At 35.3% G+C, this 18,317-nt stretch overlaps 1 protein-coding gene and 1 long non-coding RNA gene across 2 annotated transcripts; one reads left to right on the forward strand and one right to left on the reverse strand.

Annotated features, from left to right (window-relative positions):
• Window positions 1-3,061: 3,061 nt before the first annotated feature.
• LOC124155507 lies at window positions 3,062-13,228 on the reverse strand. Its single transcript, XR_006864195.1, has 4 exons — window positions 12,623-13,228; window positions 9,777-9,878; window positions 3,923-4,146; window positions 3,062-3,393 (listed from the first exon to the last, which is right to left on the reverse strand). It is a non-coding gene; the product is annotated as an uncharacterized LOC124155507 (long non-coding RNA).
• Window positions 13,229-15,005: 1,777 nt separating this feature from the next.
• Window positions 15,006-15,724, forward strand: LOC124154925. The gene is made up of 2 exons (XM_046528700.1): window positions 15,006-15,451; window positions 15,554-15,724. The coding sequence occupies exons 1-2, from the start codon at window positions 15,275-15,277 to the stop codon at window positions 15,722-15,724; spliced, it is 348 nt and encodes a 115-aa protein (XP_046384656.1). The 5' UTR covers window positions 15,006-15,274.
• The last annotated feature ends 2,593 nt before the right edge of the window (window positions 15,725-18,317 follow it).

The following is an 18,317-nucleotide window of genomic DNA, read 5'->3' on the forward strand; positions in this document are numbered from 1 at the left end:
AAATGTGGAAAGGGTAATCGCCATATATCAGATAAAAATCAACGAAAATAAGACTAAAATATTATTATGCAGCAAAAGATAGGAGGCTGGGGCAAACATTAAAGAAGGAAAACAAAATATTGAAGAGGTGAAAGAGTTTTGTAACCTCGGAAGCCGAATAACCAACTATGGATGAAGCACGAAAGAAATAGTAAGCAAAATTGCATAGGAGAGGAGGGCTTTCTAAAAGAAAAATCTTCTTACAGCTAAGAATAAAACCGTATAATTAAGGAATCAATTCATCAGATGCTACATATGGAGCATGTTTCTCTATGGAAGCGAGGCGTGGACGTTGACAGCAGCATAGAAGTCAAGAGTGGAAGCATTCTAACTGTCCGAAGAATGACGAAGATAAAATGAACCAACCTAATAATGAGGAATTGATAAGATGAGTGGGAGACAAGAGTAGTCTTCTAAAACCCTTAAGGAGAAGACGAGACAACTTAGTTGGCCACATTATGAGTTATATCATGGTCTGATGAAAACTTCCGTGGAAGGGTAGAGGGGCAAGGGTCGGCCCCGAATGAATTACACAGGACAGGTCATAAAGGATTTAAAAGAGATAAAAAGTGTCACTATATTGTAACATGGCAGAGGCATATATACAGTACACTCCCGATTATCCGGGCTAATGATTAGGAGAGACGGCACGAATAATCGGGAAACATGGATAACCCAAACTCTCACTTAAATGTCTTGCAATGTCCTTAATTTACCTAAAAAACAATATATTATTATTTATGCAGGTATTCTGTTATTTTGGAGTGCTTCCCGGACTCAATGATAGCTTTCTTCGCTAGTTTACGATCTTTCTAGCGGTGATAACGTGGTTGTACTCGTGTTATTAATGCTCCATGTAAGGCCTGGTTTCGAAACTACACTGCCAGGCACCACGCCACGTAGTCGCCTCTCGCACAAGTTGCCCGGGTTGCAACTGCTGTGGGACGTGTATCCGTGATCACGGAACGCGGTCGCGCGCTGCAAGGCTTGGAAAACAGGAACACGGTGCTCCCATGAATGCAGCTAGCGCGCGATCGCTGCCGTTTTACGAAGGGGATTCTAACGGAAATAATAGGCCTAGTGTATCCTAGAATTAATGCCGTAATTCCGATGATTTTGCGCCCGATTTTATTTTTTTTTATAAAATCGCGGAAAAAATTGAGCGAGAGTGAAAAATTATTCATGGATAATCCGCAACCCGGATAAACCGCAGCCGGATAATAGGGAGTCTGCTGTATTTTGAGATATTTTGACTAGCAGATAGGAGAGCGGATTGGAGGGCAGCGTCAAACTAATCTTAGGATTGTTGAGATGTTGAGAAGCACAAAGATGATGAGTGCTAAGAGAGTATGTTAGGTTGTGAGGCAATGAAAGAAAGGTAACACCATTGATTCGATTATTAAAATAGCCAAAGAATTTAAAACAAGTTAAGCGAAGGATGCAGTTCAACTGGTTCTCGAAAGCGAATGTAGCCAACTTCTATGTATTTTACTCTATTTTTTTGCAACACTAGTATGAATAGATATAGCCTTCTATGGAGCACGCTACAAAAATAAAAAGATAACTCAGAAGATTATAAACTTGAGATATGTTAGAATGAAAAGAAACCGAACTAACGGCTAGGTTTATGAGAAATTTATTCATCAATGACAGAAATGAAATTTGAATGGAATAAGAAAAATTGAATATGGACATCAAGATGAAAGAAACAGCAATAAATCTATTATGAGGGATGTAACATAAAAGCTCAAAATATTCTATAAGACCTCTGTAAATTCAGGGAGATATATATCTCAGGCACAGAGGACCTGTGTAATGAAAAAAGATTCATCACGATGAAATGCGATTATAAAAATTAAACAAAAACCTAAAAACAACTGTATAGGATCCACAGTTACTTGAAAGAGAGCTAATTAGAAAGGGACCGCAAGAAAATGATTCCCCTCAAGCCATGACACACCATCGAGTTGTGTGAAATGTGACGTATTGCCTGATCAGGATTTGTAACTGGACAAACAATAATTGAAAATTTCCCGAGGTTTTGAAGGTTAGGAGTTATCTATAAGAAAGGCACAGCAAATGGTCTGTTGGGATTATTACCCGCTATGATAGCTGAACCATTATATCTTCATCAGTCACCAATTTTGTCGATGATTTTACAATCAACTACAGCGGTTCATCCAGCAACAACATTATCCAAGACATGCGAGTATGACTGGTAATATCCAGAAGGCAGGGTTCAATTCAATAGGAAGATAATGATTCAGAGACTTATAGGTGATTTTAATACCATTTAGCGAAAATTGAAGGAAAATATTTAAATTAATTAATGCATAAAACTTTCATAAACGATACTTTGACGAATGGAAGGGAAATTATACTGCGGGTCAAGACTAAAATCAGCACCTAGAAAAAATTTAAAATAATTCTCTGCCCCAACTATCATTGAGAATATTCCTAGGAAACTTTCCTTAATTCCTTAAACGTCTGAAAAATTTACTGTATACCATTGGTGAAACATAATAAAGCTAACGAGTAGAACCAAAAAATCATATTAATATAAAAAAACAACATGAAACAGAAGGATTGATGCAAGAAATGAGTGTCTGTTAGCATCGTATGTTTTTGGAGTATTATTATTGTAAATGAATTGAATATTCAAATACAGTTTTCAGTTCGCCTTGTCTACACTGGAAGGGCCTATAGACTTTAAAAGACTCCTGTATACTCCTGTAATTCTTGCTGGTTGCTTCAAATTTGTTTAAGTTCTCGCTATATATGAAATTATTTGCACACAAAATTAAGAAAGCTATTGCACTAGCAACAGAGCGTATTTTCATAATAGTTAAAAAATTCAGCAAGAGAAGTGAAACTTAACCGTGTCGAATCGGATAAACCAATATTTTAGGATGGAAACATTCAGGCATACCCAGAGTATGGCATTTTTCACAGGAGCTCCAAGGATTTGAAAAATATGCTCATCCCAAAACACATCAATGACAGCACATATGAAACGATAGGCTTCAAAATTTAACCATTTAATGCATATCTAGAGCATTCCTTCAATTGCAAAAAGTTCCTTAAAACTGGCATTTAACCACATTTACAAAAGGGATGTATAACATTAATTTTATGTTACTAATCAATCGAAGGCTGAAGCTGTTTTCACTCCTCAGGTTAACAGTTATGAAGAAAACGAGCAAGATGATGGCCTCCATCTTCTTCATTTTCTTCATCTGCGGAGAAACTTCTTCCCAAAAACTAAGCTACAGCTTAGACTCGGGGATATTTGGAGAGTTTCTGAGACAATACTGCTTGCTAAGACAGCAATCCAAGGTCCTGATTTATGCTGACCTGAAATCGGGTGAGAATTTTTTTTCAATAAACTATATGCATGAAAATATGTAGCATCCATTTTCACTAACGTGTGCAAACAAATAAATCCTTGAGTGAAAATAACCAAAATATAATAAAGATAGAAAAAACGCACTCAAAGTTGTTTAAAACTTTGGTGGTTTGCCCACTTTTCCCAGAAAGAGAAAGATTTTCTAACCATTTAACGCTGTTTCACATAAATTATATCATTAAATTAGCTTCTAAATTGCAAATAAACTAACAGGATTAGGAAATTCATTTTCAATATCTCTTCTTTACATTCGCACATCAGCTTTCACATTACTCTAGTAATTATCTGTATTTAACTATTCTAATATCCTTTGTTCCTCGGATTTTGATGTGGTTTAACATGATATTAATTTAATAATTTAATTTCTTATCACTTTTCTCATTCCTTTGTGACATTTTCCTATATTCCAGTCATAAGTAGTAATTTAATCAGTAGCATATACTTTTAAATGCGATTAGAAAGATTCTTAATTCACACCTTTATTTCACATTCCTCCATGAACAGGATGGTGGTCTACTGAACTTTCCAGTGGATGGATATACTTAGTGAAATATCTTATAAGCAATGACATCAGTATCACAGTAATTGACCTTCCACCTCATGGATATCACAAGCTTCCGATAATGGCGAAGCCTCCTGGAGGATTTGCAACACTCTTGACAGTAATGTATGACGGGTCATCTACAAGTGTGGGAGCTCATCTGAAACGAGTAATTTTATCTGTACAATCATTCAGAACTTAAAATTGACAGTGCAACAAGATAATTGATAACCAAATAACATGTTACTTTTAATAGGCAGAAATTTATGTACTCATACATTATAGACGGAAATCTCATAAGCCTCGATAGCGTCCAAAGTAAAATTCAAATCACTTCTCACATAACTAACAACAAACCGGCCTGATAACAACAAACCGGCATTCATAGAAAAGACCAATTTGAGCTCATTCCTGTTTTCTTGACAGCAGAGAATTTTTTTAATTATTTTTTTATGCATCAAAGAAACAATAAAGAAGCATGATTAGCTACTATCAAGTAGGCTACATCGACTGATATTGAACACATGTTCAAGCTTCTTTTCTTGCTTTCTCAATAAATTACTCGTCTAAACTTAATAAAAATAATAAGGCCTTTCGACTCATGCATAAATGTATTATTCAAATACATCACCGTGATGATAAATAATGGAAATTACAATTATATTGACATAGGAATTATATTTGTGGAGACAAGACTCATTATACCCTTTACAAAGGCATGCCATCAAATTCTTGTCATAAACTTTTGAAATCAGAGGTTTCCATTTTTTAATTTACAGTTATAACCATGCAATAATAACCTGCATTGTACGAAGAAATTGAGTCTCCTTCCCTCTAAACATTTGCCACGATAAGTGCCTCTATATTTTGAGAATTTTCAACAAAGATGGTCCACCTTTAATTTGAAAAGTCATGAAAATTTATTATTCAATTCATGCATGGCATTTTTCGTCTTTTCCCCGCATAACAAATATTCCTTCAAAATGTAAAAATAATCCAATGATGGTTGATTTTGCCTGATTGACTCCTGGGAGTAATATTTTATTATTCCATGAGCCTTATCTCTACAAGACTCCATAAATCCACGGCATACGTTTTCAATTTTATCACAATTGGAAAATATATTATCTTGGTAGCATTAAAATAGGATATTTGAACATATTTCATTTTTACACATTGTTAAATTTAAACATATTTTGCTACATATTTCATTTTATTAACGTCATACATCAAAATCACCTTTAAAAATCTTGTAAAATTAGGCGATGAAAAACACCTTGAGCCATTATTTGTCCCCAAGGAATGCTAAATAGTAGAGCAAAGAATTTTGAACAAAACTGAGGAAGTAAAAGGAGGAATTAAAAAGTCACCATTTTTACAATTAATCATTTGAGAGCATAAATTTATTAGTGAAAAATAAGTAGCTTCTCCATTAGTTTCTTGAACCTCAAGATAATAGGTCTCGAAAAATACTAAATAACATTCATCAATAGAAGGAAAATAAAACTATGACTATTTATTTCGTTAATTTTTTAAAGTCAAGATTACGTTTAGATGTTTTAGAAAGATGCACAGACCTTGCAGAAAATAGTTATTATTTTCGAGAATGTCATGGCCAATCTTTATAATATTTGAACCAAAAAGCAAATTATTTTGCCTATAAATTAGCAAAAACAAGGATTAATAACTCTCTTTTCTAGTTTTCAGATCTCAGGCTCTTCCGTTCTCGATATAATTGGCTCATTTTAACTCCAATGAATAAGCAGAACTATTTGGAAGAACTGCTCCAACAACTTGGTATCTACACTGATAGCAATGTTCATTTTGGAGTTTTACATCCATCACAGGCAGTGAAGGTGGGCAATATTTAAGTGGCATTTAAAATATTTCCAGATATATTTAAAAGGAAAATAATATCAACTATGAAACACATTTACATAAATATGTTAATTTGAACATTACAAATTTCTAATTCAAAATGTGATTCTAAATCCATTATTTCAAATTTAGCATTTAATTAAATTCAATAATTCACTCACTGACGTAAAATTTTGAACCCAGGAAAATCATTAAACATGCTTTTTACAGCCTTAGTATCATTATTACCAATGACGCATTCAAAAAAGTCAAACCAATATTTTGCGAGAGCTTCAAATATGAAATAATAAAGGTCTTAAGTGAAACCTTGCCTTGTTCATTATTTCAAAAAATGGATGCTTTCTTTACGCTTAGTTATGGGAGGTTTACCACGTAGCACTAAATAAGCCACTGAGGATAATTCACGTGGGTGACTGGAGTCCAATTGATGTAGAAGAACCTTCAACTATTGTACCACGTGTTACATCCAATCCTGAAACTCAGATACCACCCTCCAGGCTATGGACACTAAGGGCAGAAAAACTACCCTATAAATACGTGAAACGATCCAACTTGGAAGGAATACGCCTCAAAGCCATAACTGTTGGAGTAAGCAGAAATAATCCAATTCTCTTGAAGAAACTGAGTCGTTAGTGAGATAAAAACGCTTCATTTATAACAATAGATTGTCAAAGACTTGTGATCTACAATCGAGGATTGTCATTGCCATATTTTATTTTGTGCACAATGAGAATATGTATTAAAGCATTTTAACTTTCCAAATGGAAAATATTGTCCTTGTAGAAATTTTCCTCTTTGCTCATGGCATTTATTCATCATTTCTAATGCTCAAAATGGTAAATCAAGCCCATTCTCAGATGAGTAGAGATAAAATACATTATAATGATCTTCTAACTCCACCAGCTACTTAAATATTTTTTTCAAACTAAAATTTTCTCTGACATTGGCTAATGGAAAATTAAATTTCATTAATATCATTTATTCACAGTAATGATGTTTCTAATCAGACCAATTAGATTTTTTCCGCTCATTAATATCATAAACTTCACTTAAATTTTACAGATGAGACAATATATAACTGATTTCCGTCGAAACTCCAAGGGCACCCTGGAAGTAACAGGAGGTTTTTTTGGAGAAGTATTCAAAACAATTATGGACTCCATAAACTTTACGTAAGTACAGGTATACAAATACTAACATAGAAATGTAGGATTAATATTCCAAAAACAATAAATACAAATAAAACAATATTCGTACTTGTAAGATTAGCTGCGACTTCTAATATTAAATTTAAGACTTGAAATTCACGATAAGTTGTTATTTACGGTAGTGTATTTGAAGTGAGATTACCTTCAACAGGAGAATTTAATAATTACCAAGAAGTCCGTGAAAACAAGGTGTCCAGCCAATTAAAGAAGAAAAATTAATGCATGGTTCCAGGTTTTCCAGGGAAAATTTACAAAATTCCAGATTAATCTTGTGTAAACAAAATTCACTAACTCTTGATTAACTTTGTGATATTCCATTATAAGTTTTCCTGGATATCAGACAGTTACTTATACCACTTCTTTTTTACAGAGCGCGACCCGGGTTCCAATGAATTATCATCATCTTCAAGCGGAAATTATGATTTTACAAATCATAATTTGTACCTGAAGATGATGATAATTCATTGAAAGCCGGGTTGCACTCTGTAAAAAAGAAGTGGTACAAGTAATTGTGTGATACCCAGGAAAACTTAATCTTGTGTGATTACTGGGATAGATTAGAATTAGAAAACACCCAAAATTACTTAAATACTTTCAAATAATATTATATTTATGTATTATTTTACGTTCCTAATTTAAAGACTTACCCTAAGTAACAGAAAGTTTACATTTAATTTATGGATTTCTCATTAGTGACCTCAAGACATTCACCATATTTTACAGAGTTTTATAGATTAATTTATGTTTTCATAAAGTGTAAATTTAAATTGGGTTCAACAAAATATTTATTCATGATGACGCACCTTAGGCGCGCTTGAGCTGTACCTGGAAAGCAATCTTTACCCCAACCAGTCAGTGGACATAACAATGAATTTTTTTTTCATATGTTTATGTTGCGAGTGTAGTGTGTTGTTTGTGATAGCAGAAACTTACATTCTAAACAGAGGAGCAACAGAGTCACAAAAATTCTTAATTTTGACTTACAACGTGTTGGCTTGGAATAAGTCCACTCAAGTCCAGTCATTTATATTTAATTATTGTAATTTTTTGTTATTTTTTATTATGGATATTTTTTCCTTATTACAGTCGCAATAACATTATACTGTTTTTTTTTATATTTACAATAAAATTCTAAAACTTGACAATAGGGTGGTTTCCTATTATTTTTTATTACCTAAATAGAAAGATAATTACTCCTGGAGTACGCATTCCACGCTTTTAGATTTTTAAATGACAATATCTATTTTTTGCAATTAAATGAAAAGTGAAAATTTTCAAGTGTGCGAAAATGAGACGGCTGAATATGAATGCTGGGAAAAGCCCATGTGACATCATTCTGATTCCTGCTGCCACCGTGTGAGGTGACCTTGGGGCGAGGATATGTGCACCGCTGCGATGCAGGCTGCTAGCAGGTAGCAGAGTACCCTGCTAGATATCAAAATCTTTATCAAAAGAAGGAAACTTTCCAACCATAGGCAGTTTAAATAGGTGATTAATAAGAGATGTTTCCCTGAGCTCTGTGCCTCATGCATACATTGGTAATCTCAGATGATGTAAAACTCCCAACTAGTCATAGAGAATCTAGGTCTCTTTGACGTCACGTGGAGTGGCATCGCATGTGCGCCAATCTGGCCTTTTTCAAATGTGGTTAAAATTGACCATTGCCATTCGTCTGACTTGGAATTTCTAAAAACCAAATAATTTTTATATAATAAATACACTAATGGTGGCCAACGAATTGCAATCAATGCCTTTTGTTTCCTTGGATGAAGGAAACTACCCTATTACTAAATCTAGAAGGAAGAAAGACAGGAATTAAATTCCGTTGTCTTTTCTGACATATTCCACGTTTCGATGTGGCTGTAAAAATTCTACTATCCTGTTGCACTTGAAATTAAGACAGTCACTTTTTAGACCAGAAAATGGGTGTTGAAATGGCAAAATGTTACGCGAAATGAATTTGAAATAAATGAATTTGATAAAATATTTTCCATTCGAAGGTGGAGCAAATATTCATGAATAATTCAAGCATAATTTCAGGTACTAAGAAATCAGGCTTAAGCCCCGATTCTCCCGGTCCCTGGACACTCCGGAAAATGACATGGATTTGCTACACGGGCTGACTAAAATGGAGGGGCAATATACTGATGTTCTAGTTCGATTAGAAAAATGCTGTGCTATTTTCCTTTCACATACAGGTGGTCTCATCCAGATTACTTTCACAAATTAGCTACCATCGTGATTTGAGAAGAACTTTTTATATGTTTTGAATCTTATATAATCACGTCTTTAAGCATAAATTTTTTAATTGATTGTGTTTTTCTCATTAACTGATTTTTTCCTTTACTCAACAATTCATCATTACCGCTGATGCCGATGCACCTTGCGAAAAAAATATATTTTCTGTATTACAGTGTTGCCTACGTCCAGTAACTGATCTATTCACCAGAAGTATCGTTAATCCGGAATGCGTCTGGTCACAAGTATTTCGATTATTAATCTTTAACTGTATATTATTAATCAATTCACTGTGCTTCAGCAGCGAGTAGAGGTATTTCAGTATTAGTTGTCAGAAAATATGTACAAATAAAATGCTAAATACACAATTAAACTACCAAAGGATTAACTTAACCTTGTTAAGTGTAAAGAAAGAAAATTGTCCATTCTAACTTCCTAAACTTTAGGTACTCTCTGGCATATATACCTGGATATTCATATGGAAAAATCAAGGAACTTGGAAATAACTGGACTGGTGTAGTTGGATACCTGGCTTCAAAAAGGGCAGATATTGCTTTGTGTGGAATATCTGAAAGTAAATGGAGATTGCCAGTGATTGACCTAACTGCACCACTGATGTTTCAAAGGTAATTTACGGGTACTTATAATTTACCCTTAAATGGATGCATACATATTTTAAGATTTTTAATTGAAATAAGTGTAAAAATAACTACTTGAAGCATTTCAATTAAGGCATCCAAGTCTCCTTTATGCAGATCAGTGGATGGCAACCTTTACATAGCTGTGGGCAACATTTTCAAATTGGCATCATTACTTGAGATGCATACACATGAAATGTGATGAAATAATTATAGACCCCAGTTCAATTCTCGTTCAAGGCAAACGATTTTTTCTCTGTGGAATTTTCGCGCAAGGGAGAGGGATATTCCTGGTTCGGATTTTATTTTAAACATGATTGTAAAAATGTCATTTAAGGGGTAAGATGAATAAAATGAATAATTAAATAAATAAATAGGGTTTATGCAATACATATTCAATTTCAATTAAGCCAGGGGGAAACATTGATAAAAATACACAAATCACAATGGGATTTTATGACAATAATATCAAATTACAATACATATTTTATCCATATAAGCATGACATTAGAACCGTAGACTTTTTCTCATGCCGTTATCAGCAAAATTAAGTGATTATGCAGAAGCCAATAGGAGCCAGTGAGCATAAAATTTTATAAAAGCGAATTCCTTTTTCCATGAAAATTAACACAAGGCAAAACATGGTTTACACAAGCAAGAATTAAAAATATTTACTGAAAATGAAAAGGGGTCACTTTAATCTCAGGTATAGTTCAAGTGTAAATTGGAAAAGTAAAGAATAGTTGCTTGAAAATATTAACAAGCCAAACTTTGAGCATTCAATATTTTCCATAGGAGGGTACCTAAGTAGTTTTTAGAAATTAATGACATTACTATTACTACTCTTGGCTTTTAATTTGCATCATCAAGAGAACACTATTTTACATTAAAATGATTTAACAGGTAAATATCACTTTGGTGATAAAAAAATACATAATTTTCAATGCATCATCAATCATATAACCAGAGATATTCTTCCACACATGGAAGATTAAAAATAGATTTGAAATAATACCAAAAAATGTATAACTATATTGTTTGGGTTTAATTTAATTCTAACAATAAATTTCAAACATTTATATCATAATCGTTTTATGCATGTTCATCCAAAATTAATATTTCCATCAACTACAGATATGGAGTTTTAATTCACTATCTATCAACCATCATTGCTATTGTTTTATAGGAGCCGCCTTTTTGTTAATTCTTCGCCATCACCATATCAGATTGATCTTTACTTCCGCCCTTTCACAAAGAATTTGTGGACTTTCCTCATCACATGCTTCCTTCTAATAGCATTCTTTCAAAAAATGTCGAGACTTTTGTATGGAATAGTAAAAAATAAACATTTGTACTCTAAGCAAAAAAATAAAAAAACTGGACAAAAAGGAGAAAATACTCTTTCAAGGAGGAAATATTCCAGGAATCAAATCATTGACCAAGGTAATATATGTATATATTCACAAAATCTATTTCAATGCAATATAACTTGTAAAGGCTTGACTTTAATATACAATACCACTCATCTAACATGTAGGTTTCTTCTTTACTTTAAAGAGTAAATTGTCATCTCTACATGCAAACATAAAAACCCATCTCCTACTCATTTTCCATTCCTATTGGAAATCTTCACTTCCCATTGTGGCTTGCCATATTATGTACTTCAATTATAATTTGACTTTTACAATATCCTTAGTTGTTCACCCAAGTAAACAGACTGTCCCAAGGGTCGTGTGTCATTTTTGATCTATAATTTTAGTAACTTTCCATCGAGCAATGTTCATGAAAATTGGCACACGTATGGGGAAAGGTCCTAAGTTTTGTTGAGTGTAAGCAAAATTTTACAATTTTGACCTATTGACCTCACAATTTGAGTCCAAACCATAAATTTGAATTTGCCTTATGGGATTTCAATGTTAAAAAAATCGAGATAGAAAAATGCCTGAATTTCATTGACCAAGATGTCATTTCTTAAGTTTGAAATGTCATCTTGGTTTAAGTCACGTGAAACCCAAAAATAACACTTTTATTTACAAAAATTCAACTGTTGACCCAGTAAAGTCACCGTCAAGGTCATAAGGGTGGCAAAAAGAATAGCATACCAACAAAGGTGTCGATCCATGGGTTTTATAGGGCGCCCAAGTCATTGGTATTGTCCAAATACCCGTATTATTCACTAATTTACCTCCAAGGGTCACAATGGGGGTCAAAGGTCATAGAGTTAAAAGTCGGGCCATCATGACAACCAACGTGTCAAACCATAGGTTTTGAGGGGTTCCAAAGTTGGTTAGGCAATTCATAGATCCGTATTGTTGATATTTTGACCTCCGAGGATCACAATGGGGGTCAAAGGTCATAGACTTACGTCGGGCCATCACGATGACCAACGTGTCGAACCATAGGTTTTAAAGGGTGCCAAAGTCAGTTTTGCAGTTCGTAGATCCATATGGTCAATTTTTGTATACCAAGGACATCGATGAAAAATACTGGCAAGGTATAGGTGATTTTTTTCCCCAGTTCTATTTCTGAAGATGACTGTCAAGGGTAATATCAGATGTCACATCAGTCTCAATGAAGTAATAACACTGGTGGATATGAATGGTCAATGTTCTATGTCTAAAAGGCCTTCAAAACATTGCCATAATACTAAACAAGCATTTAAAGAATCACTAACCAATGCCACTTCTTTACAGATTCATCTTCAGAAGATTCAAGGTCATCAACTCGGTTAATTATATTAAGTGGCTCCATCCTCTTCACAATCGCAAGCACTGGGTACTCAGCAAAATTGACATCTATACATGCTGTTCATCGATTTATCCCTGAAGTAAGAAATATTGATGATCTGGCAAAATCTCCAGATTGGGAAATGGGTATCCTCAATGGGAGTTGGGACAGGTGGTTGATGAAGGTGAGAGGCTACTCTTATTAAACAAATGGAAACTTTTAACCATCCCAGAAGATGGAGGTTTTAAACCTACATCAATAGGTATGATCTAATAAAGCAGGTCATACCCCAATGTTCAATTTCTCTTCACCATTTCTTAGTAGTAACACTATAAACACTATTTTACCCAGCTCACATACACCTAGTGACTAAAAAATTCTGAATTCATACCTTTATGTACAGTCACTTTCAAAAGTCAGTCCACATACTTGGCACAGCCATCTCTGTTATTCTCCGGAGTCGACCTTCGCGTACTGCTTACGTGTTCCTTGTCCACTGGGGATCTATTTGACTTGATCGGGTTGTGCAAATGGTGCAACTTGACTACTTTAGCCCTCGCTCAGAGCCCAAAGCACGATTTCAGAGGTAGGAAGGCCCTTCCCTTTCCACAGCCAAACAATTCCACCATTGAAGAAAGTGGAGAGGAATTTAAGGATTTTTCCGGTGACTAACATATCGTGCGAGGAAGAGAGAGGAACATCTGAGTCATTCAGTAAACTTACACAGCACATATAGTAATAATAAAATTTTTGGAGCATTTTGAGCATAATACTCCAATATTTATTTCTCCTCATCATCATGTGAAAAATATGTAAATATATACCCATATATACACCAATGTTAATATTGTCATTTGCATCACGGTTACCATCCAGGCTCGCGTTCACTCCTATCAGCGGCGAAGGATTTTTCGATGTTTACAAGTGAAAGAGCAGTTACTCCCCAATTTTAAGTTAATTCGGAATACAAGTGGTGGCTAAATTTTAAATTTACCTAAAGATGAGCGTTTACCGAAAACCCACCCACACCGACCTTTACTTATATGGATGTAGTCACCACCACCCTTAGCAGAGAATGGCAGTAATGAAAAGCCTGATTCATCGAGCCGTATCCATCTCGGACAAAGATAGCCTGGCACCAGAACTAAAGCGCCTTCGAAAAACCTTCCAGCAGAATGGATATGATGAGAGACAAATTTCTAAGGCCCTAAAAAGGTCCTTATCCTAGACCAACTCAAGGAGAGAAGATGGAGAAAGAGACGAACCAGCTGCGAAGGCGTGTCGGGGAAATTGGTGAGAATTCTGAAGAGATTCAACATACAGGCATCCACAAACCACCAAAAAAGATCCGCGATCCGTCCTCGTCAAAGCAAAAGATCTGATTGGATTGAAGACTCCTGGCATTTACCAAGTGCCATGTGGGTGCAGGAAGATATACATTGGTGAGACGGGCCGCACTATAGATACGCGGCTCAAAGAACACGAGTGCCACCTGCACCTAGGACAGCCCGAAAAGTCAACACATCACAGAGCATTGGATGGAATGCAGAAATACAGTTAAGTTTGATGACATCAAGATGCTCTGCCGATCCAATGGCTTTTGGGATCGACTCATCAAAGAGTCTATTGAAATTAGACTGGCCAAGAATACCGTCAACAGAGATTCCGGATATGCATTGAACAACACTTGGAAACCTGTGCTCAAGACTATCCAAAAGGCTAGGCAAGACCATCACGCCAGCCAATCAGAGCGTGCCACTGACGACAGCCAATTAGCAGTCACCTGACCACCAGAGTGACTGTATATAAGCAAGTGAAAATTCTCACTTGACACTCAGCCCTGAGGATGATGACCGAGTCGGACATCGAAACGTCGGCAGTTATGCAGTTCCAGACCCGGTGGCGATCCTGAGAACTCTTGACTAAGTCTATTCGCCGGGAAAGCATGAAATCTTTCTTCTCAGATGGGATGCTTTCCACGATACCACTTCACTAAACTTTATATCTTGGAGTGCCTTCTCTATTCTTCCACAGCTCATTTCGTTCTGCTGAGGGGAGAAATAATTTGTTGGGCTTCGCAAATCCGTTCTAGCAGTGATTTTAATAAGACAGCAACACACGGATCACCTATGAACTGGTTCCTACCCTTACCCCTGTACATATTGCATGGGTGGTCCTACCAGGAGTAATTGTAAGTTACTCTGACCAGTGCAGCTAAAGTATCCAAATGAATGTGCAGGCATTTCCTATAATACAAGGTTGTAGATAAAGCGAATAAAATAAATATTATTCTTCGCATGAGGTATTGGTAGGACACCATGGAACTTTTCTGCAAGCATTTTTAATCCATCATAGTAAATTTACTTTTTGGTTTCATCAATTATTTTAGAGCTATCCTCAATTGCATCTATTTAAAATGCTAGTCATGTCTTCATACCGCATAATGCTAGTCATGTCTTCATACAGAGTTGAGCTGGATTGTTCAGCAATGTATTACATGTAACAATTTATTTTTTTAATATTATTCAATGGATCTACTGTAACTGATGTACTTAAAAATAACAACAAAAACTTTCAGAATGCTCCCAAGAATTCCTCGATGGGCATTCTGTGGAAGAAGAAAATCCAAATAAATCCATCTAGCTTATTAAAGTATCCTATTGAAGGTCTTCTAAAAGTGAGCCAGAATCAAAAGTATGCTTTCCTGGGAGAGAGTCTTGAGTCTCTTCTCATACTTGCTGGAATCAAAGTTGGAGCTATTGAAGATAATTTAGAGGTAATTCAATCCAGTGGCAAATATCAGATAGCATTTGATATTGCAACCTTTTTTATGATTTAGAGATGATAGATGCACAATTTTTCCATTATTTTTTTGCAGAAAGATAAAGGTGAGGAGTTTAAGTTAGAAGCTAACTTACAAGGAGAAGAAATGTTGCCTCGTGATGCAGCCTGCAAGATAGCAGAATTACCAGGAGATGTGCTGAAAATTGCAAGCAGTTTTGGCCTGCAGAAATATTCTCCAATAAAGGATATTTTCAATTATCAGTAATTATGTGTTTATACTACATATATACATAATCAATTTCAGTATGTTTTCAATACAACGATTATGAATTCAACTTTTAAAATATGTTCGCCTCTAGTCTGCCTTAACCCCTCCCATCACTTGAAAGTCCTCAAAGATCTCTAGTTCTTTATCCCTATTTTTCAAGCTGCTGTATTTATCAGCTACCCATTCATATGGGAATTTCCCTCAAATTTACCTTAGATATCACACCCTAGGAAGTACAGTAGGGAGCGTCACCAAGTCATCCGGTTCAATAGTTGGCACATGCTATACAACAGCTTCATAAGATTATCCAATATGTTACAAATAATTCAACTAGCTGGTCTTCTTAATCCATCTCTAAATGTACAACCCTGAAACCAAGCACATAATTAATTATCATTACCTATCCAAAAGTGCAGTTTGGAAGTTCTTTCTATCTAAACCCTCCAAATGATTTTTCACCAAATATGACCAAAAGTCATGGCAAATGAGGTCCATAGCTGATAATCACAACACCTCTATCTCCCCATGCCATACAACTTTGAAGGAAGCTATGAATGCTACTGCAGTTGCCATTTTGTACTGCAGGCTGCACTTTTCCATCATAGCTATATGTCGCCAGAGCATATTTAAACTTGGTCCCTAACTTTCACCCTAATATGTAATCAATATTTAACAACTTCAACTCAAGGCACAAAGTCACATTACCTGAAATGTTTTGAATGTCCGCTGTAAATTTGGATTCTATTACTTTGGCAAAAAAATTTCTTTTGTGCTAGCATCAGCTTAACTTTCTTATTTACAATATTTTGGATTGGTTGAGGATGATTTTACCATCAAAAAAGTACCACAAAAGGTTCCTTTGACTATGAATGAAGTTTGATGCAGCTACGGTTTTTTCATCTTAAAAACAGGAGTGAGGAGGAGGAAAAAATAATGCTTGTTTAAAAAACTTAAGCAAGTAATCAAGCACCCAAGTTCACTTTTTATCAGGCCCTTTCATTAGTCTTAAGAGAAATCATTCAGCAGTAAAGTCGTGCATCTTCCTTTTATTCCCTGACCGGGATTTCCTCTGAAAGTATCACTTCATGGTATGATACTTGGAGGAGACGACCGCCAACTAAGGTAATTTGCCCCAAAGGGAAGGTTAGGGAACCTAAGGTGGAAAGAAATCCAGTGTAGGCATTAGCCTACTTTTAATGAAAGGTGCCAAGGGGACCACTCATTAATGCCCCATCCCACGAGCGGAGTGCTGTACTTGAAATGTCTTTCGCAAAGCACTGAAGTAGAGAATTGGCAGTCTCTGAAAAATCTTTGCTCCCGGTAAGGTTTGAACCCAGGCCCATGGTATGGACAGCCAACATTCTAGCCACCACACCGACCCAATCACTTGCCCAAAGTCTCATTTATTCAATTTTCCCAATCCATTTCAAAATGTATATCCTCCTTATCAGTAAGAAAGGGCTATTTCCACTCACCTTCTCCGCTTCTTGAAAAAAACATCAGCTGCTTATCCTATTACATTCATGCCACTTTCTCTTTACCTTTAGTCCTTCCATTCACATATTTTTTGTATTTTCCCACTAAATTAGTTCCTTTTTCTGATAATTATCAATTTTATATCTTGCTTTCTTAACTGTTTAATGTCCGCTAATATGGTGAACTTCTTCCTTTATCGCAGGATACTCAATTGATCTATAGATTATTTTGATTCACTATTTCTGGGTCTTTTTGTTTCCCTCTTTATATTTTATGAGGTTTCCTGTTCTAACATGCGACCCTCTAATTTCTAAAATAAAAGGATCAAAGAAAATAACACACTTTTCCCTCAATTTTCGAGTATATTTCTACATAATGAACAGCATATCTCATCTGTTTTCAGGATGATCGATAGACCACCACAGCTTTCATTAAAGAGCATATATGGTCTCTATTCTGCACTACAATTTTTTTAACAGTTGCTAAGCTTGGTAGATTAGTTCTTGATGGATGGAAACCTAATAGAAACCTCACAAGTGCCCCCATTTTTTTCATCTTCAACACCACTTGAAAATTCTTCCGATTAATCCTTGCTCAAGGACAGAATAGATAGGAAAAAACTAAAGAAACCTCCAACCTTGTTCATAAAAGTATTTCCAGCCAAATTACGAGAGAATGCAGGGTAAAAATATGTGAATCCGATGATCAATGTGGATGTCTTTGGAAAGACCAATGAAGGCATTAGTTTTCAGTATTGGATCCCTAAAATCACAAAATGTTGCTGTGCATGCTCGTTAAATGAAGTCAGAAAAGTTTGTACTACAGTATCTCAATTTCAATCACTAATTTAGCCACTAAAAAGAAAAATAGTGTGCCAGTTGAGTCTGCAAGCCTGAGATATTACACTTTGGCAATTATAGATTCTATGTACTTGTTGAATTAAAGATGAAAAGACCTTTGGGGTGGTGACAAAATATGGTACTCATTGTTTGTTTTGACTGATAGGCTTTGAGCTTAACTCACATAGAGCCTAGGTTTCTCATTGGCACAAATTGTGCAGGCACTTCCTCACTGAACTCTAATGTCTACTTTATTCTTTTTTCAGCCTAATGAA

This window comes from Ischnura elegans, chromosome 3, assembly GCF_921293095.1.
Source record: "Ischnura elegans chromosome 3, ioIscEleg1.1, whole genome shotgun sequence".
NCBI classification, from domain to species: Eukaryota; Metazoa; Arthropoda; class Insecta; order Odonata; family Coenagrionidae; genus Ischnura; species Ischnura elegans.